General features: G+C 47.1%; 1 protein-coding gene across 2 annotated transcripts in view; it reads left to right on the forward strand.

Moving 5' to 3' along the window:
* LOC144682733 (protocadherin Fat 4-like) overlaps nucleotides 1-27,748 on the forward strand; it is a 189,026-nt gene that overhangs the window by 42,399 nt on the left and 118,879 nt on the right. For both annotated transcript variants that reach the window (XM_078545370.1, XM_078545371.1), the window contains exon 6: nucleotides 14,968-15,148. In XM_078545370.1, coding sequence (XP_078401496.1) covers nucleotides 14,968-15,148 — 181 coding nt within the window. The remainder of the gene's footprint in view (nucleotides 1-14,967; nucleotides 15,149-27,748) is intronic.

A 27,748-nucleotide genomic window follows, 5' to 3' on the forward strand; every position in this document is an offset into this window, starting at 1 on the left:
AGTCCACTGACTTTCGACGGGACCGGACGATCCCGGCGGTGGGCAGGGCCGGAAAATTCCGCCCATAGTTATTGAGTTATCACAACACTGTAGGAGGCCATTCTGCCCATCAAGTCCATCACAACCCTCTATACATAAATCCAAGCAGTCATGTTCCCCCTCTTTATCACTGGAGGTCCATCCAGTGTCCTTTTGAAATCATTCATCATCTCTGTTTACACCACCTCGTTTTCTGACATTTTCTGTTATGATCCTGCTTGATTTTGGGTGGGATAATGGGAGAGAATTCCCCCATTATCTTGGGAAATGTGAAGCTTATACTATCATTCCATGGATATTGCTACATTTGGAGCCAACTTGTTGCCCGAGGGCATATATTTTATTATTTTTACCCCTTTAATTTTGACCCCTTCTTCAATGTGTTGATTCTTGCTGAGGTAGGGTTCCACACACATCAGCTGCCCTCTGGTGCCTTTCCTAATAATTGTGCATGATCTTTTACCAGGCGCATGGGCAGGCTAGCTGGTTATGGGGTGGTGGTGTGGGTCAGAATGAGGAATGGGAATAGTTTGCTGCTCCTTTTTAATTCTTTGTGCAGCCTCTAGTCACTCAAAAAGGGAGTTCACAAGGTATGGAGAAAGGGATCACAAAGGCAATCTGTGCACAAACATCTGTGAGCAGCCTCTGGAACATGAACCACTTCAGCCCTGAATGTGATTAGTTCCAAGACTATAATAATTAATTACCCAGTTAACTGGAATAACTTTGAAACCCCTAATCAGCAAATATGTATATCCTTGCAATGTAATTAATGGAAGCAAATAGAAACAAATCTACAGGGCGTCATCAGGAAAGTTTAATGTGTTGAAAGCCATTCAACTTGCAACCAAACACATTAAAATTTGCATAAAATACAATTTCATGGGTGAGGAAAAATTCATCAGGGAAGCAGATACTGATATTGGGGTCTTAAGTGCATTGCATTAAGGATAGGCTGTGATAATGGATCTAAAGTGTGTGCGTTCAGGGTAAACACCAGCACTTAATGATCCGTCTCAGCATTTGGGATCATTTTATTTTAAAAGCAGTATTGGTTCTGAAATGCAACCTCAGAAAAGCTCCTGACAACTATGCCAGTGTTAGTACTCATTTCAATGCACACAGAAGGGTTAAATTGGATAACCCACCGCGGCAACACCCACCCCCCCCAACCCCTCCCCACAAAACAGGCGCAGAGGCCGTGATGCAAGATTAACTCAAGTCCATTTATTGCAATGCAGACAGCAAGCCAAATTTGTGCTGCCTGCCATTTTAAATGATTGCTGTGTATAGCTAGTATTCCCTGTGCTGCATAAGAACATAGGACAGAGGAATATAGGAACAGGAGTAGGCCATTTAGCCCCTTCAGCCTGTTCTGCCATTCAATGAGATAGTAGCTGATCTGTGACCTACCCCCATATCCCTTAATAACTTTGGAGAACAAAAATCTATCAATCTCAGGTTTAAAATTTAATTATAAAATATAGGCCCTAGTGCGGTCGAGTAGCGCAGTACATTGATGTAGCAGCATCTTGCTTCAAGGAATATTCATACTAAGCTTCACATTTGCCTACATAATGGGAACAGTTCCCATCAAGAATCAGGCAGGATCATGACAGAAAATGACATAAGATTTTGGCGATGAGGATCTAGAGATAGAGAGTTCCAAACTTCTGATGCTCTTTCTGTGCAGAAATCTTTCCTAATTTCACTCCTGAAGTGTCTGGTTCTAATTTTTAGAAAATGCTTTGGTCTTAAACCCCCCAGCCAGTGGAAATAGTTTCTCTCTAAGCACCCTATCTGTTTTCCTTAACATCTTGAAAATGTCTTTCAAATCACCCCTTTCTAAATCCCAGGAAATACTAGTTTGTGTAATCTCCCTTTGTAATGTATTCCTTGGAGCTCATGTTGCATCATCTGATATCATGAATGTCTAAACTAAAAGCAGAATTCTGTGGATGCTGGAGATCTGAAATAAAAACAGAACAGGGTTCCAAAGAAGAAACATATTGGACTTGAAACGTCAACTCTGTTTCTCCCTCCACAGATGCTGTCAGACCGGCTGAGTTTTTCCAACATTTTCTGTTTTTAATTAAAGAATGTCTAACTCTACTTAATGTCATCTTGTACATCATAAAGCGGAGGCATATTGTGGCTGGAATTGGTGCGAGAAGTCCTTTCAGAAGTGAAATTCTCTTGTAAAGGGTGAAGAATAGCACCATGCTAGAGAGTGTGCACCAAAGCTTTCTGGTAATGCACTGGAGGCCTTGATGGATGAGGTGGAATAGAGGAGAGGGATTCTGTGTCTGCAGGGCATGAGGCCCTCCAGGAACATACTCAGGATGCAGAATGTCGAAATAGCAGTGGCATCAATACTAAGAATGTCACTCCTTAAACATGAATGCAGTGCAGGAAGAAGTTTAAAGAGCAGACACAAATTGTCAAGGCGAGTGAGCTTAACTTCAAATGGCAACTGCAACATTAACCTCACCCACTGCTCAATTCACTATACCCACTTTACTCACCTACCAACATTCTCTATCAATCAGGACTCATGTAACCTGCACACACTTCGAACTGCAGTAAGCCTTGCAACCACAACTCACAGCTTGTGCACACTGGTAGAAATTAACCATGATAGTCACATCAACCAAATATATTGCACAACACTCACTGATACACTTCCCTCTATCTTGCAGGAGAAGGTGGCACATAACAGAAAGCAGTAGGAAAGGAATGAAGCATGGCTGCATGTTGTAACCCCCTTCCCATGGAGGTGACGGTGTTGGTCATCATGGGAAGGGGACATGACTGAGACTGTGGTCACTAGCTGCATTGAAGCAATCAATGATGAGGGTATCTGCTACCAAACCCTCCTTCTCTCATTCCAATTCCCCTCATCTCTCAATCTCTGAATGAAAAGCCCCATTTCTTACTTTCTTCCGCACCCTCACCACAATCCAACCCTTAACGCTTTTTCATTTCATAAATCCAAGAACTGGAATCTCCAAAATTACTGGAGGAAGAGGAAGAAGAAAGTGAAGATGAAGAGACACTGTCACTTGCTCTTACACTGCAAGTCACCAGTTCAGATGTTGACACTGCACGTATTTTAGAGGCTAGGATGGTCTATGGTGAGATACTAGGTTCTAGTGCACAGGTGCTGGCTTACCAGAGGGCGAGGTCACACACTAGTTCTGCTGTGGAAGACTCAGGTGAGACCTCTGATGGGCCAGGCTACAGAAGAAGGCTGTATGCCTGGTGCACTGAGAAGCCTGTCAGAAAGCCTGTGCTCAATGTTGAGGAGCATGCATGAGTCCAGCACCAACTTGGCCCAAGCCTTTGCATGCAGCTTGGAGCCCAACCTTTCCAGCCTAGAATGAGTGGCTACTTCCATCAGCATGCCTGTGGAACCCATCATTCGTTTTTATTCTTTCATGGGATATGAGAATCGCTGGCAAGGCTAGCATTTGTTGCCCATCCCTAATAGTTCTTGAGATGGTGGTGGTGAGTCACCTGCTTCAACCGCTGCAGTGTAGGCACACCCACAGTGCTGTTAGGGAGGGAGTTCCAGGATTTTACCCCAGCGACAGTGAGGGAATGGCGATATATTTCCAAGTCAGGATGGTGAGTGGCTTGGAGGAGAACTTCTAGGTGGTGGTGTTCCCATGTGTCAGCTGCCCTTGTCCTTCTAGATGGTGGAGGTCATCAGTTTGGAAGGTGCTGTCTAAGGGGCCTTGATGAGTTGCTGCAGTGCACCTTGTAAATGGCAAACACTGCTGCCACTGTGCATTGGAGGTGGAGGGAGTGAATGTTTAAGGTGGTAGATGGAGTACTGAATAAGCATGTTGCTTTGTCCTAGTTGGTTTCGAGCTTCTTGACAGTTGTTGGAGCTGCACTCAAACAAACAAGTGGAGAGTATTCCATCACATTCCTGACTTGTGCCTTGTAGGTGGTAGAGAGCTCTGGGGAGCCAGGAAGTGCAGTATACTGAGCTACTCACTTGCTATTGCAGTCACTGTATTTATGTGGCTGGTCTAATTCAGTTTCTGGATAATGGTGACTCCAGGATGTTGATGGTGTAGTTTCAGCTATGATGTTATTGACTGTCAAGGGAGGTGGTTAGACTTGTGCTTATTGGACATGGTCATTACCTAGCACTTGAGCAGTACAAAGGATACTTGCCACACTTATCAGCCCAAGCCTGAATATTGTCCAGTTCTTGCTGCATGTGGACATGGACTGCTTCTTTATCTGAGGATATGCAAATGATACCGAGCACTGTGCAATCATCAGCAAACATCCCCGCTTCTGACCTTATGATGGAGGGAAGGTCATTGATATAACAGCTGAAGATGGTTGGGCCTAGGACACTACCCTGAGGAACTCCTGCAGTGATGTCCTGGGGCTGAGTTGATTGGCATCCATCAACCACAACAATCTTCCATTTGCTAGGTATGACTCCAACAAGAGGAGATTTCCTCCCCTTATTCCCACAGACCAATGTTGCTGGGGTTCCTTGATGCCACACTTGGTCAAATGCTGTCTTGATATCAAAGGCAATCACTCTCGTCTCATCTCTGGAATTCAGCTCCTATATCCATATTTGGACCAAGGCTGTAATGAGACCTGGAGCCAAGATATCCTGGCAGAGCCCAAACTGAGCATTGTGAGCATGTTATTTGTGAGTAAATGCTACTTGATAGCACTGACCCATTCCTTCACTTTGCACATGATTAAGTATAAGCTGATAAGCAATAATTAACTGGAATGGATTTTTTTTTTGTGGACAGGACATGCCTAGTCAATCTTCCACTTTGTCAGATTAATACCAGTGTTGTAGCTGTATTGGATCATCTTGGCTATGGGAGCCACTAGTTTGGGAGTATAAGTCTTCAGCACTACAGCCAGGATATTATCAGGGCCAAAGCCTTTAATAACTCCTGTGTGCTCAACCTTATCTTGATATCACACAAAGTGAATTGAATTGGCTGAAGACTGGCATCCGTAATGCTGGGGACCTCAATAGGAAGCAGTTCAAGAAGGCAGCTCACCACCACCTTCTCAAGGACAATTAGGGATGGGCAACAAATGCTGACCAACCAACACTCACATCCTATGAAAAGAATTTTTTAAAAGATGGATCATCCACTCCGCACTTCTGGCTGAAGTTGGCTGCAAACACTTTGGCCTTGACTTATGCACTCATGTGCTGGGCTCTGTCATATTGAAGTTGGGGAATTTTTGGAGCCTCCTTCCTTTGGTTGCTTAATGATCCACCACCATTCATAACTGCATGTGGCAGGGCTGCAGAGCTTTGTTCTGATTCTTTGGTTGTGGGTTAGCTCTGTCTATAGCATGCTGCTTCCACTGCTTCATGTGAGATCATTGAACATTTGCGGTGCTGCATTCAGGTTATTGGGCGAGACCCCTGACACTGACCACAGCAAATTTGTCTGTGACTCTTCTTGTCTCCCTGTGGATAGATGGCATCTTTTCTCCCCTTCACTTCCTGCACCAAAGCTTCCCAGTGCTGCCCATTCTCACAATGGGCACAGGGTCATCCCACTTGCAATCTTGCACCTGTTCTCAGGTCCTGTCTAATTTCACGATGGGGATTGTAGCTGAGGTAATCCACAGTTCTGAGGTCCTGGGAAACAACAGGTAGAATGTTCTGCTCCCTTTCTGTATGCACACTTGTGCAGGCAAATGCGACCTAGAAGCAATCTGAGTGTTTTGAGCCTTCACACACGCTGTGCACAAGGCTCATTAATGCAAACACACACTCATTCCAATGCAAATGAAGCAGGACCCCACAAGACAATTTTCACACCAAACTGTGCCAGATACACAATATGCCCATATCAAACAGATGCACCATTAACTCTGAAGCTCCCCAAGGATCTATCTTTGGCCCTTCCTATTTTTTATCTACATGCTGTCCGTCAGCAACATTAACAAAAAATACAGTGCCAGTTTCCACATGTACACTGACAGCACCCTGCTCTACCTCACTGCCACCTCTCTCAACATTTCCACTGTCTCTAAATTGTCACACTGCTTGTATGACACTCAGTACTGGATGAGCAGAAATTTCCTCCAGCTAAATATTGGGAAGACCAATATTTTTCAGTCCCTGCCACAAAATCTGTTCTCCAGCCATCAGCTCCAAGACTCTCCCTGGCAACTCTCTAAACCACACTGTCTGCATGCTGGTGTGTATTTGACACTGAGATGAGCTTCCACCCAGAAATCTGTGCCATCACTAAGACCACCTACTTCCAGCTCAGAAACAGCACCCAATCCAACCCTGCCCATGCCTCGGCTCATCTGCTGCGGAAGTCTTCGCCCATGTCTTTTCTGTCTCTAGATTTGACTATTCCAATTCTGGCTGACCTTCCACATTCTACCCTCTGTAAATTTGAGGTCATCCAAAACTCTGCTGCCCATATTCTTACCAACATCAAGTCCCATTCACCCACCACTGCGGTACTCGCTGAACTGCATTGGCTCCCGGTTGAGCAATACCTCGATTTCAAAGTTTTTATCCTTGTTTTCAAATCCTTCCATGGTTGCACTTCTTTCTATCTCTGTAATCTCCTCCAGCCTCGCAACCCTCTGAGATATTGGCATTCCTCCTATTCTGGCCTTTTGTGCATCCACGATTTTAATCACTTCACCATTTGTAATCTTGCCTACAGCTACCCTCTGCCCTAAGGTCTGGGCCGGGATTTTACATGTGGAAACCGGAACTGCTGCTGTCCCACGCATGAGTAAAATCCAGCATGAGGACATCGGGTCATGAATCTGACGGCAGCACACTGATTTAATGTATGGTGTCAAAATCGTCAACTCACCTGCCATTTTTTAAAAGATCACTAACGGGCCATTAAGCTTGTTAACAATTAAGCCAGTTGACCCAAATATTACGCTGTCCACACCATAATGCAGTTAGTGTGGGCAGGTGGGCGAGAGTGAGGCGTCCACTTTTTCACCATCAGAGGTGAAAAAGTGGGAAGGAGGGTGGTACATCCTTTGGGGGGGGTGCCCTATACACATCACAGGTAGCCCCCCCTTACCCGCCCAGAAGATACCCCCCACACTTTTCACTTCCCCACCTGGCCTCCTAACCACAACCCCCCCTCTGCCCTCGCCACCTCCCTAGGGTGGTCGATCACTCCCGGCCCAAAAGTCCCAGACTTACATGAGTCCAGTATCCATTGCTGTCTTCATCATGGGATTGCTTGTAGTCCCAGCAGCACCCACTACTGAATTCTGGTGCTGCTGGGACTGCTAGAGCTGTTGACAAATCAGATGGCCCACAGCTCTCGAGGGCAGGACTTCCTGAAAATCCCACTGAAATCCCACTCTCTGGTTGTTTAGGCTGCCCGCAGCATGTTATTGCTGTGGGACGGCCTTTTTTTAAAGTTGGTTGGTTCATGGCCTAATGGGGGGTTGTGAGCAATACCTAACCTGTAAAATCCAGACCCTGGAATTCCTCCCGAAACCCTCTTCTTTTTAAGAGGCTCCTTAAATTTACCTCTTTGACCAAGCTTTTGGTCATCTGCCCTAATATCTCCATACGTTGCTTGGTGTCAAAGTTGCTTCATAAACCTCCTGACAACACTCATGAAGAGATTTCAGAATAATTTTTGATCAACAATTTCTATTTTGCTGAAAAAGGAGAATGCTGTTGAAGTTTTTGTCTTGAACTCATCAGGACAGAATTCGCAAGAATACCAAATGTAAAGGAAGCAACAATTTATTTTGCCTGAGAAGAGAGTGCTGATTGGTTGACAAGTGGCAGGAGGCTTCTGCCAGGGACAATCCCCAGTAATTGGGAGGGGAGTAGACTTCAGATTAGATTCGAGGGAGAGGTCAGTGATAGCGATATTGGCCAAAGAGTGGCCACAATTGGCAGAACAAAGAACAAAGAACAAAGAAAAGTACAGCACAGGAACAGGCCCTTTGGCCCTCCAAGCCTGCGCCAATCATATTGCCCGTCAACTAAAACATTTTGCACTTCCGGGGTCCGTATCCCTCTATTCCCATCCTATTCATGTATTTGTCAAGCTGCCTCTTAAACACCACTATCGCACCTGCTTCCACCACCTCCTCTGGCAACGAATTCCAGACACTCACTACCCTCTGCATAAAAAACTTGCTCCACACATGTCCTCTATAGTTTTCTCCTCTCAGCTTAAATCTATGTCCCCTAGTAATTGATTCTTCCACCCTGGGAAAAAGCTTCTGACTATCTACTCTGTCCATGCCACTCATAATTTTGTAAACTTCTATCAAGTCGCCCCTCAATCTCCGTCGCTCTAGTGAGAACAATCCGAGTTTCTCCAACCTCTCCTCATAGCTAATAACCTCCAGACCAGGCAGCATCCTAGTAAACCTCCTCTGCACCCTCTCCAATGCCTCTATATCCTTCTGGTAATGTGGCGACCAGAATTGCATGCAATATTCCAAGTGTGGCCTAACCAAGGTTCTGTACAGCTGCAGCATGACTTCCCAGCTTTTATACTCAATACCCCTGCCAATGAAGGCAAGCATGCCATATGCCTTCCTGACTACCTTATCCACCTGCATTGCCACTTTCAGTGACCTGTGGACCTGTACACCCAGATCCCTCTGCCCGTCGATGTACTTAAGGGTTCTGCCATTTACTGTACATTTACTATAATTCCTACCTGTATTAGACCTTCCAAAATGCATTACCTCGCATTTGTCCGGATTAAATTCCATCTGCCATTTCTCCGCCCAAGTCTCCAACCGATCTATATCCCGTTGTATCCTTTGACAATGCTCTTCACTATCTGCAACTCCTCCAACCTTAGTGTCGTCTGCAAACTTACTAATTAGCCCAGTTACATTTTCCTCCAAATCATTTATGTATACCACAAACAGCAAAGGTCCCAGCACTGATCCCTGCGGAACACCACTAGTCACAGCTCTCCATTCAGAAAAGCACCCTTCCACTGCTACCCTCTGTCTTCTATGACCAAGCCAATTCTGTATCCATCTTGCCAGCTCACCTCTGATCCCGTGTGACTTTACCTTCTGTACAAGTCTGCCATGAGGGACCTTGTCAAAGGCCTTACTGAAATCCATGTAGATAACATCCACTGCCCTTCCATCGTCGATCATCTTTGTCATTTCCTTGAAAAACTCGATCAAGTTAGTGAGACACGACCTCCCCTTCACAAAACCATTCTGCCTCTCACTAATTCGCCCATTTGCTTCCAAATGGTAGTAAATCCTGTCAGGAAGAATCTTCTCCAATAATTTCCCTACCACTGACGTAAGGCTCACCGGCCTGTAATTTCCTGGATTATCCCTGCTACCCTTCTTAAATAATGGAACAACATTGGCCATTCTCCAGTCCTCTGGGACCTCACCCGTAGCCAGTGAGGATACAAAGATTTCTGTCAAGAAGGGAGACAAAAGGCTGGCTTGAGGGGCTGGAGGGAGCATTCCTGCTCCTCCAGACCCATGAGAAGTGTTATAAAAATCACTATCTCTCGGAAGCTTGCATCTTCCATGTCCCTTTTCCTGAACCCTGTGAAACTCAGGGCCAGAATTTTAAGTCCCGCGGGCAGGTGTGCATCTAACCTGTCCAGCCGTGGAATAAGGTGAGATGGCGTCAGGTGAGCATCCCGATGTCATCGTGCACTCACACGATATCTCGCTCGGTGGGCATGTGCGACAGTTGGGAGCGTGTCCACCGATAATTAAGCAGGCAATTAAGCCCATTAAGGAGGCACTTGAAAGTGATTTTTCGTGGCTTGTCCACTTTGACAGGTGGCGGACAGGCCAATCGGCCAAGCAGCCTTCACATTTTTGCTCAAACCTTGATCTAGGGTGGGATGAAATCTCTGTTGGGAAATAATATAAAAAGAGATATCTGGGGACTGTTTTTTTTTATGAGGTAGGCTATCAGGTGCTTGATTGTGCTGCATAGACATATTTTGCAGCATTTTTGTTGTTTCTTTTATCCTGTGGAGGTGTGTAGCTCCGAGGCAGCTGTCTGCCTTCAGAGAGCTCACTGGAAGCGCTCACCAGCACTGGGGGTGATGTCGGCGCCCGTTCTCTTCCCGGCAGTGCTGAGTCTTTCTCAGGGCGCGTGTCATGCTGGCTGGCCGTTAATTGGCCAGCCAGTGTGAAATCGCGGTTGGGGGCCTGTTCCCATCTGCTCCCGGGCCTGCCAATCCTGACAGCACGACAAATGAAATGTTCAGGCCCAGGTGGCAGCAGTCACATTGAAATAAAGCCCCCTGTTGCATGGTGTTAGCCTGATTTTGATATGGTCATGAAGTATCCCACTTTTCCAAGACAGGGCACTCGCATGCCTCACTTCTCCCTGATGCAGGAATGATGGGAGTCGCATATGTAGTGGATTGAGTTCATCTTTCCTTTTTTTTAGGATTTAATTTCCCCTGACATCCCCCCACCCATCATGGGGATGATTACCATTGTGACCAATGAGTCAGGGCTGTGATATTACCATAATGAACAATGTAATACTGCTTTGAGCGAAACCTTGGGCGAAAGCAAAGGATTTGTGAACATCTGAAGAAGCGAGGCGAATTATGTGGAATACATTAGTCTCTACTAGCGGGAGAACAGCTGAGAAAAGGAATTAGGTTATTATTTAAAATTCTGTGGCTCTTTAGACTGTCTTTGATAAAACGATAGACTGACTAAAATGTTAAAAGGGTTTGGCAGTTTAAAGGAATACAAAACTAAATGCCAGAAGTTCTCATCATCATAGGTTCAAACTGTATACACAATGTTTGTTCTTATCAGTATAAATCTATAGACAGAGTATGAAACAAAATGAACTTGCGAGAAGATAGAATCAGTAGATAGGAATTTCTTTTGGAAATGTAAACACTAAAAATTAAATTATTTACAGACAAAAATGGAAAAGGCTGGGCACAGTCTGTTGGTGAAAGTCCACGATATGGTGACCCCCTGACAGGAAGATATAATAATGTTATTGGAATTCATTGTAAAATAGTGGTATCTGCCTCTATATATGTGTGTGTGTGTGTGTGTGTGTGTGTATGTGTGACTTAATTGGATTAAAGACAGCTGGTCCGAAGGCTTTGATGTGTCAGGAGGTAAGCTAGGTTTGAAGTTTTAAGTAGGTAGATGTGAGAGGTAAAGTGAGCATTTTCATTTTTAAATAAACCAAACTAGATTGTGGATCATGAGCGGCAATGCTGAGCACTATCTGTGCGGGCGGGGAGAGGAGGGAGAATCGGGTCCATGCGCACGAAATAGCGCTTAATTCTCCCTGAGGCTCCCTGACTGTGTCACATCAGATGGGACATATTTTTATTTTTCAAAGAAACTTTTTATTTAATTCGTATCATCCACTCGTGGATGAGGTTTCCCAAAAAATGTAAAAGCACCTTGGCCTTTTCGCCTGCCCGCCAGCTGTAAGGTTGGACGGGCAGTGTAAAGTTAAGGTTAATTACCTAGTTAATGGCCTTAATAGGCCTTTCAATTATCGGCAGGCACACAGCCGCCGAACGAAATATTGCGAGATGGCGCAATGACATCGGGACACACGCCCGAAGTCATCACGCGTCATTTTACGTTCCAGCTCGTCAGGCCCGCCCCCGCATGCCGAATGTAAAATTCTGGCCAGTGTGTTTATTTTTCCCATAGATTATTGGTAAAATTAGTGCTATGAGAGATTTTTATTATTAGAAAGCTAAAGTCCAAAGGCATGAGGCAGAAATTTTTGCTCTGTGGGCGAGCGCACACCCCACCCACTCAAGCGTGAAATGGCGCGCGGTGATGTCGGCCGAGCCGACTTCAATGCGCGGTCGCGCGATAGTTCGGTCAGCAGGCACGCACCGGAGCCAGCAGCACATCTGCCGACAATTAAGAGACCTATTAAGGCCATTAAATAACCAATTAAATAAAATTTTGCACTGCCCAACCAACCTAACTGTTGGCAGGCAAGCAAAAAGGCCAAGCGGCCTTTGCATTTTTTTGGAAACCTCATCCACAGGTGGGATGAGGTTTCCAAAAGCAAATAAAAATAAAGTAAAAAGTTTAATTTTTTCATTATTTACATGTCCCTGCTCATGTGTTCGTGCTCAGCCTGTTCACACTCCTCCCCGCCCCGCACAGGCAGCGCCCAGTGCTGCCACTCCCGTTTCATGCTGGGCGGGCCTAAATTGGCCAGGTATTGTGAAATCGCGGTGCGGTGCCGATTGGGGGCAGTGGCTGGCTTCCCGACACCCCCGACGAGCACCGTCGCCAAGGGCAAAATTCTGCCCGTAGTGAAACAATGGAAATTTGCATTCAAAGGGGAAATATGTATAAAAGAGTGAAGGCTGCGTGCAAGGGAAGGCATTTTAAAATCTAAAAGGTGTGAAAAGCCTTCAGCATTTACACCTCATGCTGCTGCCTGTAAAGAACTGAAGTTAAGGAAACTCACTTTGAATTGCTTGTTCAGGGTATCATGTTTCTTTGCCTGGATCTTTTAAAATCTATATGTCTTATTGTTGCCTTAACAGAGGTGTAACTAGGGGTTAAATTAATTAGGGGATTTAGAAGTTATTATAGTTTTAATTTGTAGACATATGTATGTGCTAAAAAACATTTCTCGTATTAATAAATGTTCAATCTAGTTTTGTAAGAACCTATAATACTCAGTGGTCTTATTACTGAATTCAAAGCCTGCATCTCGAAACATACAAATTGAAAATTAGTTGTGGCAGTTGTCTCAAGTTTCCCTCTGGGATTTGAACAACTCAGCATTTACCATCGGCTGTGCCATAACACCCCATCCTAGAAAGATGTGAGTTTTAGGTTTGGAGCAACTTGTTTCTTTACCATGACTTTAAGCACTGGTTAAATAGTTCAAGCTTGTCATTTATTATTTTGACTCTTCATGGTTTACTTTGAGATTTAAAGTGTTTTTTATCTCAGGTGGTAGATGATACCGACAATGTCACATTTATTGTTCACCTTTATCTCCATTAAGAAGGTGATGCTGGGCCTTCTCCTTGAAGCACTGTAATCCTTATGCTGCTGATGGTGGTCCAAAAAGTGCTGTTAGGTGGAGAATTCCAGGATTTTGAAACTGTACTAAATAACTAATGGCGATTTAATTAAATGCTCTTTTATTTGTCTCAGCTTCAAAAGAACAATGGCCCATTTTTTCGACCCAGGCGTGTGTTTCAGAAGTCAAGATTGGCATTCCCATCATATTTTTGTCTCTGAGAGACACGGGTGGGGAGGAGTCGAGTTTTGCAAACCATGATGCAGTGCATAAGGAATGTGGCTATGGAGGCAGGCTGGTTAGAAGGCCCACCTCAGTTCTCAGGGACATCAGCCCAGCTCCCTGTATACCCTTTATATGCCCTGTATGCCCTCTATACTTCACCATTCACCCTCCCGCCCAACCCCCATGCCCTCTCCATGCCGGCTCATACATCCTCATGCCCCTTCTATGTCCCTATAACCCCCATTCTTTCTCATACTCCCTGTGCATCCTCCATGCCCCCTTATAGCCGCTCAATGGCCTCATATGTCTTCCATAGCAGATCTATGGGCAGACCTCAGGTGCCATGTCTTTGAAATGGGCATTAAAAAATAAACCAACAATCTAATAGAGCTGTCAATTAAACACAACTCAGATTGAAAAAACTCTCATTCATAAAAGCCTCTCAAAAAGATTTACATCCCAAGTGGTCAATCTGTTCTAAAAACAAACACTTATGCGCTTACCACATTAAAACAGATAATCCTTGAGTAACTTCTTAAAACTGTCAATCAAATAGTGGACACAGCCCCTGCTTAAATAAGTGGTTCTGGAGCTTTTCAGCCTCAGCCAAGCATTCATAATAACTCCAGCTATCAAATGTAAACAATGGACTTCATTGAAACTGAAAACCAGGTGATTTTTTTTCATAAGCTACAGGTAATGTCTTTTCAATTTCAAATCAGATAGCCTGTCAATCAATGGAGTTGAACAAATGGTTAGTTTTTTTTAGCTTTCAACATCAGGGCAATTTTTTTCAAAGCTGTAAATCTCAAGATATTAAAATCAGAAATCCCAAACCTTACAGGAGAGATTCCCAGCACATTTTTGTACAGTTTTGAATGCATTATGGCATTTTTTTCCAAAGAGAAAAGTACTCTAATGCATCTCAACAATTGAGCAATACTGATCAAGGTAACGGTCAACTTAACTTTTCACTACAGAACCTATGATGAATCACTACAGTTAAAACACATCTACATTACAATGCAGCATCTAATAGTTGTCTCTAACCTGGCATAATATAACCTTATCAACTTCCTCTCAATCATCAGCAAAGTGATGGAAGATGTCGTTAATAATGCAATCAAATGAGACCTGCTCACCAGTAAATTGCTCACTGACATTCTGCTCAGGGTCCATGGGAACACCTCAATTCCAGATTTCACTGATCCAAGTCAGAGCTGTTTGGTTCATTGGTATGATTTCCATCGGACCCAATATCCATCCCTCCCTTAGTACATTGTGGCTGGAGTAGATACCTTCACCAAGAGGCACTGCCGCAACTCACCTAGTTTACTTCAAGATCAGCTTCCTCCTCTCTGATCCCTAACGCCAAATAGGATGAAAGGCACAATGTTTAGAGAACACAGTAATCTCCAATTTCCCTTCCAAGTCACATACCATCTTGACTTGGACATATATCATTGTTCCTTCAACATCATTGGCTCAGAATCCTGGAATTCCATCAGCAGTTTGAGAAGAGGACCAAGTCAAGACAATTAATTCTGAGAACAATTTTTTAAAAATTCAAAAATGGCAATTGTAGTTGCTAATTATTTCTGTACATTAATATGTTTATTATCAGTAATGGGGTAATATATTGTATTCTTGATCCATATTTTTGAATTTTCTAGGTGTTCCACCACTTACTGGCTCTGGAACAATTAAAATCATTGTTGATGACCTCAACGATAACAGTCCTGCCTTTGAACAAAGCCAGTACACTGTAACTGTCAGTGAAGCTTCCCCCATTGGACTAACACTTTTAACAATCCATGCTGTTGATCCAGATGCTGGAGAGAATGGACAAATCAGGTACGATGCCATCACAGATTTGCTAACTGACACACAGATCCACCTGAGAAATATTTTCTGTTTGTTAAAATCTAAACTGTTCACATTATGTTACCTTCCATTCATCTTTCCATCCATTTGTTCACATGTCAATATTAACGTCAATAATTAAAAAATCTTGAACGCTTTCTGCTTGTTAGAGGCTGGCAGCAGGATTTTTACCCCTCCGATGGGGGTGAGCACAGAGGCAGAAGGGCACGGAAGTCCATGCTGTCAGCTGGACTGATGGTTTACTTGCTCCATCCTGGATTGGAGACAGCAGAGCTGCCTGCCCACAAGTGAAGGGCACCCACTTAATAATAGTTGAAAGCCAGTTAAGGTCTGTTGTTACTGGCAGCCTAGAATTTTCTAATTGGCCTCCATTGAGGCTCTCTCTCTCACCTGGAAAGGCAAGCTTTTGGTTCTGCGGTGTTGAAGGGCCTCCTCTTGACCCTCCAGCTTTGAGAAGCCGCCCTCCGTCTGTAATTAGACAGCAAGCCCACCCTCTGGCCACTTAATGGTCAATATGGGGATGATCACTGCCGGGTTCCTGTTTCCCCCTGTTTGACCCTGACTTCAGGTTTTCAGAGCCCATGGGTAGAATATTACCCTGGGCATGCGCCCGCACGCCCAACATGCCCAAGTTTAAAATGATGCATGATGATGTCAGGCGTGCGTCCCGGCATTATTGCGCAGTCTCGCGATATTTCATTTGGTGGGTGTGTGCCGGAGTCCGCTGCGCACCCGCCGATAATTAGAAGGCCTATTAAGGCCATTAACAATCTAATTAAATTCAAATTTACGCTGCCCGTCCAGCCTTACAGTTGACGAGCGAAAAAGCCAAGCGGCCTTTACATTTTTTAGGAAACCTCATCCACTTGCAGGATGTGGTTGCATAAACATTAAATAAAAACTTTATTTTTGAAATAAAAACATGTCCCATGTTTTATTAAATTTTTACTATCCTTAATTTTTTTTAAAAAGCGTTTCAATCTCCCTGTGTCAGCTCCGGCCTCAGGGAGACTGAAGCGCTCTTTCTCGCGCATGTGCAAACTGCACACTAGGCCCGGCTCCCCCTCCTCCCCCTGCCCGCACAGGCAGTGCTCACGCTGCCGCTCGTGATTCATGCAGGCCGGGCCTTAATTGGCACGTCCGTGTGAAATCGTGGTGCAGAGCCAACTGCGGGCGGCTTCCCGACCATCGACGCCCACTCCCGCTGAGCCTGCCTGACGAGGGAATAATTCTAACCCATAGGGAAAATCCTGTCCTGGGTTTCATCTCAACAATTAACATAAGAAGCATTGTACCACCTTAAAATTATTGAAACACATCATTAGTTTTATATTTAAACAAGGGAGGTGTCCTGACCCCATCTGCATCTGTCCAAAATATAAAACCACATGGAAGCACCTACATGTCTCACTGACAAATCTGTTAGAGGAGACATTTTGGAATTTTCACCGAGCTTAACATATGAGGCTGGATTTTATGTGCCCCCGCAGGGTGTGTTTTTGATGGGGGTGTGGGGTGTGGGGAGGGGGGGGTCATGTAAAATAGGATGGGTGCCCAGCCCACCACCTTCGCTCTCACCCTTGAGTTCACCCCCAGAACATGGTAGGTGGGTGGGCGCCAATATCAGCAGCCCACCCGCCATATGTAGATAAATAATTGAAGGTCAATTGAGTTTGTTAACACGTCCGGTGGGAGTAGGCAGGCCGTTTTTATAAAAATATTTTTTAAAGAGCAGGTAGGAAGTGGGTGGATACTATGTTTAGGAGGTGCCCTTTACACATCAGGGGGAAGCCCCCCTAAGATAGTACCCCACTTTCTTCCTACCCGCCTGCTCTCCAAAACCCATCACCCCTACCCCACTGCTCCCATCCCCCCTCCCTAAGCTGGCCAAACACTCCCCACCCAATACGCCGGACATAGCTCACTCCAGGCTCCATTGGGCCTTCTTCTTGGGCCTGCTTGCAGTCCTGGCAGTGACCGTCAGTGAGCTCTTGTTGCTGCCGGGACTGCTGGATCTGATTGGCTGGCAGCTTCCAAGGGCGGGACCTCCTCCAGTGAGGGGTGGAAGCCCACTCTCCACCAATCTAGCCCACCCGTAGTGTATTATGGCTGTGTGGCAGGCTGGCATGGAGCGACTGGCAACCAGCCGACTTTCCTTCCAGGGTTGACGGGGATGTTGGGGGGTGGGCCATCTGCCCCCCACACCCCCACCATAAAATGCAGCCTGTGGTTCCACTTCATAGCCCCTGGGCTCCTTTGGAAAGATGAGCGCCTGAGGAATAACATCTGTAAACACTTCCTAGTTGCGAAGCTGTTCGCATTCTAAATGCATGGGACAGAATATTGCGCTCGTCGGCCTGAACTGAATGAACATAAAATGACGCACGATGACGTTGGACAAGTGCCCCAACATCATCGCGCAGTGGCACGATATTTCGGTCGGCGGGTGCACGTGGGAGTCAGCAGCGTGCCCGCCGACAATTAACAGGCCTGTTAAGGCCATTAAAGATCTAATTAAATGAAATTTTTCGCTGCCTATCCAACCTTCCAGTTGGCGAGCAGGCAAAAAGGCCAAATGGCCTTTGGATTTTTTGCGAAACCTCGATCAGGCTTCGATCAGTGCTTTTATTAAAAATGAAAAATTTTCAAACTAATTTGTAACATGTCCCTGCTCAACAGAATTCCATGGGGGGACCTGTTAGTAACATTTTTAAATTCTTTGGGCTGAATTTTCCCCCCATTTGGGGGGAAGTTGATGGGTGGGTGCGTACGGGCACGCTTCCGATCGGCCCCCCCGATCGGAGGCGCAGAGCCATTTTTATGTGGCCGGGCCAATTAAGGCCCGCCCAGCGTAATGTCCACAGGGAAGCGCTATGCGCTCCCTGTGCAGGCGGGGGGGATCCCAAAATCGAGAGTGCGCTTTCACGCCTGCACACGGAAGAGCGCACTCTTCAGGGAGATCGGCTGCACATGTAAAATAAAATTTCCCTTACACGTCCCCTCATGTGATACTGTTACATGAGTTGGCACATGTCCATAATTTTTACAAAATCTTTATTAAAATTTTTTAAAGCCTACATGAAACCTCATCCCACCTGTGGATGAGGTTTCATGTTTTTTCTAGTTCCCGCCGGGGTTCCTGGCCTGCCTGCCAACCTTAAGGTTGGACGGGCAGATCCTTTAATTACTTAATTGATCCTGTCAATGGTTTCAATTGGCCATTGACAGGTCGGCAGGCGCGCAGCTGATTTTGCTGCGCCCCCGCCTTCCTGAAAATTTAAATCAGGCGCGGTGACGTTGGGAGTTCCCCCTGACATCACCGCGCGTCATTTTACGCATCGGCGAGTGGGCCCCACCCCCGCTCACCGACTTGTAAAATTTTGCCTTTTATCTTTCATGTTCAAAAAGCATCAACTCCCTGAAGCAGCTCTGTGCCTCAGGGAGCTTTTACTTCTTGCACCTGCAAACTTCCACACTTGCCCTCCTCCCCCACCAATTAATTGGCCAGCCAGTGTGAAATGGCAGTAGTGGCCCGATCGCGGGTGGCGGTCCGATTCACAGCCGCTCCCACTTGCCCCCACCAAGCCCGCCCGACAAGGGCAAAATTCTGCCCATAAAGAAGAAAGGAATAGAAGATAAAGCTGAGAGGGTGAGATAAAGAAGGGTGCAAAGAGACATGTTGGAGCATAAACACTGGTATATGGACCAGTTGGGCTGAATGGTTTCTGTGCTGTACATTCTATGTAGTTTTATGTAGTCACTTAAAAACACTTTATCAGACTTTGACTAAGCTTAATAGTGCACTTAGTATTGATAAGAATCCAATGGATTTTGATATTAAGGAAGCTGTTTCAATAAATTTATTTCTATAATTTTAGTCCAATTGAACTCTTATTGTACTTCACATCTCGGCATTATTTCCTTTCAGTTGGTTGCTTAGCACATTTTTCAATGTTGTTTTGTTCGAGCCAACAAAAGATGTGCTTTGGAACGGGTCTCTTTGTTCATTTCTAAAGTGCACACACACATGTACACACACTCCCTCAACCACATTCACTTACCCTTTAATCCTTTTAGATTCAATCAACTGATTCAACTGTTCAATCTTCCACTTACAGGCACCTACTTTTTGTTGACTACTGCTTATTCATATTAAGAAAACATCTATTAATTCAATTAGTCAAATGTATCATTATATTTCTTAGGTAAAATTATAGTTTCATTATTTATATTATATGAAAACATCACACATTGGGTGAATTTGCCATTTTGGAGACTAAGTGCCTTGGTGGGAACTCACGCCCGATTTCACACTTGGAAGCTAATTAATTATGCGTCGGCGAGTAGCTCTCCGAATCATATGGTGGGGCAGGCAGTGATTCGTCCCTCCTGCCTAATGGGGTTGAAGGTTAGGGTGCCATATTTAAATGCCACCTGAACACACACATTCACTTTCTCCAGCCCAGCTGTGTGCAGGAAACTTCTTCATATGGCTGCACCCAAGAAAAAAGCTGCTCCAAGGTTCAGCAATGGCTCCCCTGAGGCCCTCCTCAGTAGAGTCTGCGAGCACCAGGATCTCCTCTACCCGAGGGATGGCTCCAGGAGGCCCACCAGCCTCACCTCACCGGCCTGGGAGGCAATTGCAAGGAAGGCCAGCTCATCAGGCACCAGCCTGAGAAACGCCATTGAGTGCAGGAAGAGGATGAATGATTTCATCCGCTCAAACAGGGTAAGTCAACCTTCAGCTCACTCCAATCTCACACTCTCATAATGGCATCATGCACTCAAAGGGTTGGTTACACTACTCAGGGATCTCGCACAATATTAGCAGAGGAGACATTAGCACTGATTGTCTCACGGACACTTTAACATCACCAGCATCTCATCTATCATGCTGCACAAACCCCATCTTCAGCCCATACTGGGGAGGGCTCAGCACACAGGGTAGGCCTGCATGCTTCCCAACGCCTGCTCCAGCCCTTCTCATCACATTTATCTTCATACAGGCCAAGCTTGCCCACAAGAGGAAGAGATCCCAGACTGGAGGAGGGGTGGCCAACAAAGTAGCACTCCAAATTCGAGGAGGATGCCACTGAGTTGGCAGGGGAGGACAGAGATCACTCCTGTGGTGAAGGCGAGATCAGCCTCTCCCAGCAAGCCAGTATGGATGAGCCCTCCATGAGCTGGTCACATCCTGACATTCACAGTGAGTGACATGCAGTGTTGTATTCAGCTTGTTCATCGACTAAATCTACCTTCTCTCTCTTACAGGCACCAACAGGTCCAGACAGACCTCCAGAGCCAACGTAAGCCCCAGCCCCCAGCCCACCTCAGAAGAGGAAGCTGAAGAGCTATTGAAAGAAGACACATCACTGCGTTCACCCGCACCCTCCACCAGCACATAGCTCAAAGTTCTAGATTAAGGTCAGGACACATTCTAGAGAATACCTCACAGACATATCTCCACAGCAGTCGAAGGCAATGACAGCCCCGGTCCCTGGCACTCGGAGGACTGCTGGAGAACAAGCACCCGCTGAGTCTGAGTCAGATGCAAGCAGCTATCTCTAACATGCTCAAGATGCAACTACTGGCAGCAAAAAATCAGGTAGAGCTGCAAGAGGCAGTCAACAGATTAGAGCGAAGGATGGAGGAGTCTGCCTGCATCCTGACCGGTGCCATGGCTCCAACATGTGAGCGCACCAGGAGACCCAAAGCAGGCTGGGGGCCTCCAGTTCTCAGGCCTTGAGAGGACGCACGCCAAAGTCATCAAAGACAGCAGGGTGTAGCAGTCAGCAGGCTACATCCACCTCTGCTGCGGATGTCAGGGATGCACCTAGGCTTAGCAGTAGGGTTAGAAAAATTAAGAAACTTCGACATCACTTCTGGATCACGGGTGTTCAGTCACTGTATATGTCATGCACCTTTGTAAATACATTTGCTGTTCATGACAATGACCTCGTCATTTGAAAGTGTCAGGCATATGTATCTACGTGTCCTCCTAATGCGAGGGTGAGCCATGCTCCCACTCAGTGATCACCTCCCTTTGTGAGCCTCACATTCATGTGATGTGTAGCTTAGTCATGATAGTTACTCAATCCTTGTGTTATGTCATGGAAATGTGTCAAAGTCTTTACTGGAAGTGTTTGCAAAATGTGTTAGTGTCCTCTACTCCTTACAAAACAACATGGAGTTAGGCATGCTCAGTAACCTTGGGGGGGTAGCTGTAATTGTTTCTCAAAATGAAATGGCTGCCAACATTGGTGGTGCCAAACACACAAGACCTGTAGCCATGATGCTCTCTCCAACCATACGCGCATCTCAGTGTCTGCTAAAAGTTTCTCATTAAGATGGTGATGACTACATCAAGTCCTTTGACGCAGTGTTTGCGCTGTTGTGCCAACTTTCACTTCCTAGAGCACACGGATATGGGATTCGCTGCTGACATTTCCAAAGATTAGGGCCTAGTGAACCATGAGGGTTGAAGGGGCAAGTTCAAATGCTGAACTTGCTCTTGATGTCACTGGTTGTAAAGACCTTTCAGTGCACTGGCATGGCACTAAGGGACAGGAGGAATGTGGCCGTGTCCCATTGCCTGTACCTTACCCCTCCTGGAATCGTGTGGCTATCAGTGTGGCATGGGCACATCTTCCACGTTGTGCTCCTTCGATGGCATCCTCATGTGGAAGCTGACCCTCATCTCCCAATTCAGATTCCTGCCCTTCCTGCTCTTCATCGTCCAAGGAGCTCTCAGCCTCCTCCATGTTTCCTTCTGACAAGGGATTCCCCATTGAACTGTCAGGTTGTGAAGGGAGCAACAGACCACGATGATGCATGGTCTGTGCACCCTCTGTGGAGAGTACTGCAGAGCCCCATCTGAGCGGTCCAAACATCAGAAGCGCATGGTCAGGATGCCAATGGTCCACTTAATGATGAATCATGTCGAGCTATGTGCCGCGTTGTATCTCTCCTCTGAGGCTTTCAGAGGACAATACATTGGTGTCATGAGCCATCGTTTGAGCAGGTCCCCCTTATCCCCAAGCAGCCAGCCCTGTAATCACTGAGGCCCTTCCAATATGTGAGGCACCTGAGAGTGACTCAGGATGTAGGAGTCATGGGAACTACCAGGGTACCTGGCACAAACGTGCGCGATGTGCTTCTGAATATCACACACCAGTTAAACGCTCAGGGAGTGGAACCCTTTCCTGTTAATGAACATCAGGGGCTGCTGCCATGGAGATCTCAAGGCCACACGTGTGCAGTCGATTGCACCCTGAACTCTAGGGAAGCCTGAGAGAGCTGCAAGCCCCAGAAATCTAGCAGCCTGGCTAGTTTCATCGAGTGTGAACTTCACATAATGATGAGCCTTACTGTAGAGAGCATCTGTCACCTCCCTGATACATTTATGTGCTGAGGACTGTGAGATGCTACATAGGTCCCCTGTCGATACCCGGAATGATCCGCAGGCAAAATAATTGAGCGCAGCAGTGACCTTCAGGGCCACGGGCAAGGGGTGTCCTCCCAGTCCACGGGGTGTTAGATTCTCCTGCAGAATGTGGCAGATACGATCCACCACATCTCTTGACAAGTGCAGACATGCACAGCACTGTCTTTCACTGATCTCCAGATAGGAAAGTCTTCTTCAGTCGACCCTTGGTCATGCGAGTCGCCTCCATGGTCTAACCTTCTCATCCTCTGGGTGTTGCTGGGCTTCTCTGGACAATGGACCTCAGGCCAGGCCTCCTCTTGAATCTGTGCTAGGCGGTGCCGGGCCCTTCTTCTCCTCCTCAATCGGACCACTGCCACCAAGAAGGCAGTATTGAGTGCAGGCTCCATTATTCAATCCTCCTTCTCCCTGTGGACTGATAGAATCAACAGATTAATGAATACTAGGTAAATATAGTCAACCTCCCACTCACAAACAGAAAGCCAATGTCGTGCCCTAGAGCTGCATCTGCACCATTAGCTTTTCACTGATACAGCCTTGTAGCTGAGGCGCACACTCACAGATCTAGGTGACCAAGACGCCAACCCTGATACCTGATATCTCAATCCCACAGAGGCTGGAAGAGGTTTTGACATATTCCTGAAAAGTGCCACTTTACCAAAGGCACTCCTGAAATCTCTGATCTGGTTTACTGATTAATCTCAACTTGTACTTCAGCAATGACTGGATGCCCTTTGGCCTGTTATCCACATGAATTGGCGAAAGCACATTAGAGGCTTTCATTGATGATCTGGCAGAGATGCAGCAGCTGCTTCCTTAACAGTTGTCTGCATTTTCCATCCTCACATACCTCTCTGTTAAAGCTCAGATGGAGGGACTGTATTGTGAAGCCTCTCATTAAAGCACATCAAAAGGCAGTGGCTTCAATTACATCTTCTCAAGGAAGTCTTCCTCTTTTCTCTCAGCTCTGACTCTATTTCAGTGCTGTGACTCTGAGCCCCCTGAAAGGGCCCATTAGCCCTCCCGCATTGTCTCAGACCCCTATTGTGCAGATTCTTTCCCAGTTTCAATTTTAAACTGCTCAATAATTTTGGGGTTTCAAGGTGGTGATGCTGCAGTTTTATTTTGAGATCAGCTTCGACCCTCCCCCTGTCAGTGTTCAGGTCCCTCCAATCTTCCTGGAACCCCACGATGTGCAGGCAGAGCTCCCTTCGGTGATTCTCCAGCATCCCCCAGTAACCCTGGATCCCATTGTTATTGTTGTGGACATTCCAGCCCTCCCCCCTGAATTCAACACTGTTGATGTCCCCATGCCCCATGTGGACCTCACCCCTCCCCAACTCGAGCTGTGTGCACAGTCACAGGCAGAGGAGAACCCCCTTCCCCCCCACAGAGGGCTTTGAGTACCTCCCTCTTTATTACCTTTTCCCCCTTTTCAGGCTGCAGATGCCTCCGCTAACCATGACCATCCCACCTGTAGCCCAGTACTGAGCCAGACAAGCCCAACACCACCGACTAAGACCATGACACACCCTGCACACCGAGCTGTGCCTTGTCTCAATTGAGCACACAGGCATTCCCCCTCCCTGGAGCGGGGCTACGAAGTGCATGCCATGAATAGCCCTGTAGCATTGCCCAGAAAGGCCAGGACTGCCTTTAATCTGACTAATGACAACACAGCTCCCCTTCACCCCCAATCCAAGAGTCTGTCTGCAACCCATCCCTCTAGTGCCACACTAACACAACGCCACCCCACCCCCCCCACCCCCTCATATTCTGGATTTCGCCTCCTCTCCTCCCATTCATACATTTCGATTCCCATCTAACCCCTCCTGTGTCTGCGTTCTAGTCTTCCATGTCAGACTCCAGCTCCCCCAGCCTCGGTCTCTCCTCTGCCTGCCATCGTTCCCCGAAACCCCCAACAACTCCACCATACCCCATTGTCCCCCATGTCTCTGGCATCCTTCACCCTCCACCATCGTTCCCCCACCCCTTCCAACCCCACTGTACCTCATTGACCTTCATCTCTGTCATCCTTACCCCACCACCCCAGTCGCAATGCTGGTCTCTGCTTCAGAGTGCAGCCCTGTCTGAGACCCGGACCACACACTAAGTATTGTCTTCCTGGAGTACGGAGGTACCCACCGTCAGCAGACCAACCCTACACCCCCACCAGTGTGGCGTCACACTGCCATTGCTGAGAAATCGGAGCAGCAGTGTTGCACGAAGGCTTCGAATGTTGCCTTCACCTCGAAGTCACGAGCGAAGTGAGGGTGGACAGCTGCACACCACTTATATCCCAACATGATTTAGACTGGTCTAATTTTCTGCTGGTGCGGCACAAGTCTGGGGCGGGGTGGGGGGGAACATGATTCCGGCAAGTTGTGTTTTTAATGAGTTTTCATGACATGGTAATGCATACAAATGGCGTTCCCGACATGGATCAGCAGAAAACCCGACCTGCCATCAGCTGCCATGACAGTGATGAGGGGGAAATTCTGAACTGATTTCCCACCAGCGGGAATCCGATCTTTGACTTCTCTCTGAATCTTCCACTCCTGCCAGCCACAGAATCTACTGCTGGCAGAAGCGGAAAATTCCGCCCATTGTGTCTTTATTGTGAAACCAAACTATGTGTTCTCCATGCATATAAACTGTGTTATCATTGCTTTGATATCTTTTGTATAATGCTCTGTAATCCTACAGCTAACCCAAGTTTTCTATTCCCAACCACAAATTTTAATAATGGCCAGGATTTTACGCTCCTTCCCCGAGTGGATTCTGTAGCATTGGGGTGGTGGGGGTGTGTGGGGGGAGCATAAAATTGCCTGGATGTAATTCCCTCCGAGTTCCCTGACTTCATAGCAATGTTATGCTAGGGTGGGCAGGGCCTCGGACATGAAGCCTGCCCTCGCCCCAATTGAGACCCTTAAGTGGACAATTACTGTCCCCTTTTGATTGAGGGCATCTTCCCCTAAGGCCTGGTGACCTCCGGACCTTCCTCCCACCCGGCCTATCCCTCAGACCCCAATCGCCCCCTTCGCGAACCCCCAGGCCTTCCCTACCCTCCCTTCCCGGACCCCTGACACACCAGTTTCAATCAGTCTCAGGGAGCTCCGTGCAGTGCCTCTTCCAGCTGTTGCTGGAGGGACTGGAGAGCTGCCGGCCAATCAGATTGGCTGGCAGCTCTCCAAGGCAGCACTTCCTCCTGAGTGAGAGGCGGAAGTCCGGCCTTATGCCAATCAACACTCATTAGAGCGTATAATGGCATCAGGGCTGTCGGAGTCGGCGGGGATGTGTTCCCCGCCAACTCTTTGGATTTTTTTTTTTTGTAAAAATATACTTTATTCATAAAATATCTTCAATCACATTCAAAACCATTTCAAAAACAACATTACAAGGGTACAATCCAGGTTAAACTTTTACAAAATGTATCACCAGGTGCATCAGTACAAACAATATTACAGTCATTTACAGCCTTTCATTTTGATCTGTACAGCCCGAGGGGCTCTAAACAGTTCCCAGTCTCTCGGTGCACTGTGGTAGAAAGGTCTTAGACAGCGACCCTTCCCCATTGCGCCTTTGCGGCAGCTGCCCCAAGCTTTAGTGCGTCCCTCAGCACGTAGTCCTGGACTTTGGATTGTGCCAGTCCGCAACAATCGGTCGGGGACAACTCTTTGTGCTGGAAGACCAACAAGTTTCGGGCAGACCAAAGCGCGTCTTTCACCGAGTTGATGATCCTCCAGCTGCAGTTGATGTTTGTCTCGGTGTGTGTCCCTGGGAACAGCCCGTAGAGCACAGAGTCCTGTGTCACAGAACTGCTCGGGATGAACCTCGACAGCAACCACTGCATCTCTCTCCAGACTTTCTTTGCAAAGGCACAATCCACAAGGAGGTGAACAACGGTCTCTTCCCCACCACAGCCACCTCGAGGGCAACGTGCAGAGGGGGTGAGCCTCCTGGCATGTAGGAAGGATCTGACGGGGAGGGCCTTTCTCACCACCAGCCAAGCTACGTCTTGGTGCTTGTTGGAAAGTTCTGGCGATGAGGCATTCTGCCAAATGACTTTGACAGTCTGCTCGGGGAACCATCCCACAGGGTCCACCCTCTCCTTTTCCCTCAGGGCCTCTAGGACGTTACGTGCTGACCACTGCCTGATGGACTTGTGGTCAAAGGTGTTTTTCTGCATAAATTTTTCCACCAGGGACAGGTGGTACGGCACGGTCCAACTACTTGGAGCGTTCCGCGGCAGCGTGGCCAGACCCATCCTTCGCAACACCGGGGACAGGTAGAACCTCAGCACGTAGTGACACTTGGTGTTTGCGTACTGAGGGTCTATGCACCGCTTGATGCAGCCACACACAAAGGTGGCCATCAGTATGAGGGCGATGTTGGGCACGTTTTTTCCCCCTTTATCTAGAGGCTTGTACATCGCGTCCCTGCGGACACGATCCATTTTCGACCTCCAGATAAAGCGGAAGATGGCTCGAGTGATCGCCATCGCGCAGGAGTCTGGAATGGGCCAGACCTGCGCCACGTACAGCAACAGCGAGAGTACCTCACACCTGATGACCAGGTTCTTTCCCGCAATGGAGAGGGAGCGTCGCTCCCACATGCCCAGTTTCCTTTTCACCATAGCCACTCGCTCCTTCCAGTTTCTAACGCATGCCCCAGTCCCTCCGAACCATATCCCCAGCACCTTCAGGCCGTCAGCCCTGACAGTGAAGGGGACAAAGGATCGGTCAGCCCAGTTCCCAAAGAACATGGCCTCGCTCTTCCCATGATTTACCTTGGCTCCCGAGGCCAGTTCGAACTGGTCGCAGATGTGCATCAGTCTGCGCACCGACAGCGGATCCGAGCAGAAGACGGCGACGTCGTCCATGTACAGGGAGGCTTTTACCTGAGTGCCTCCACTGCCTGGGATCGTCACTCCTCTTATGCCCGGATCCTTCCTGATGGACTCGGCAAAGGGTTCTATGCAACACACGAAAAGGACAGGCGAGAGAGGACAGCCCTGCCTGACTCCAGATTTAATCGGAAAGCTATCTGTTTCCCACCCATTGATTGAGACTGCGCTACTGATGTTAGTGTAGAGCAGTTGGATCCAATTTCGAATTCCCTCCCCA

Source organism: Cetorhinus maximus, chromosome 7 (genome assembly GCF_964194155.1).
Source record: "Cetorhinus maximus chromosome 7, sCetMax3.hap1.1, whole genome shotgun sequence".
In the NCBI taxonomy this organism is placed as follows: Eukaryota; Metazoa; Chordata; class Chondrichthyes; order Lamniformes; family Cetorhinidae; genus Cetorhinus; species Cetorhinus maximus.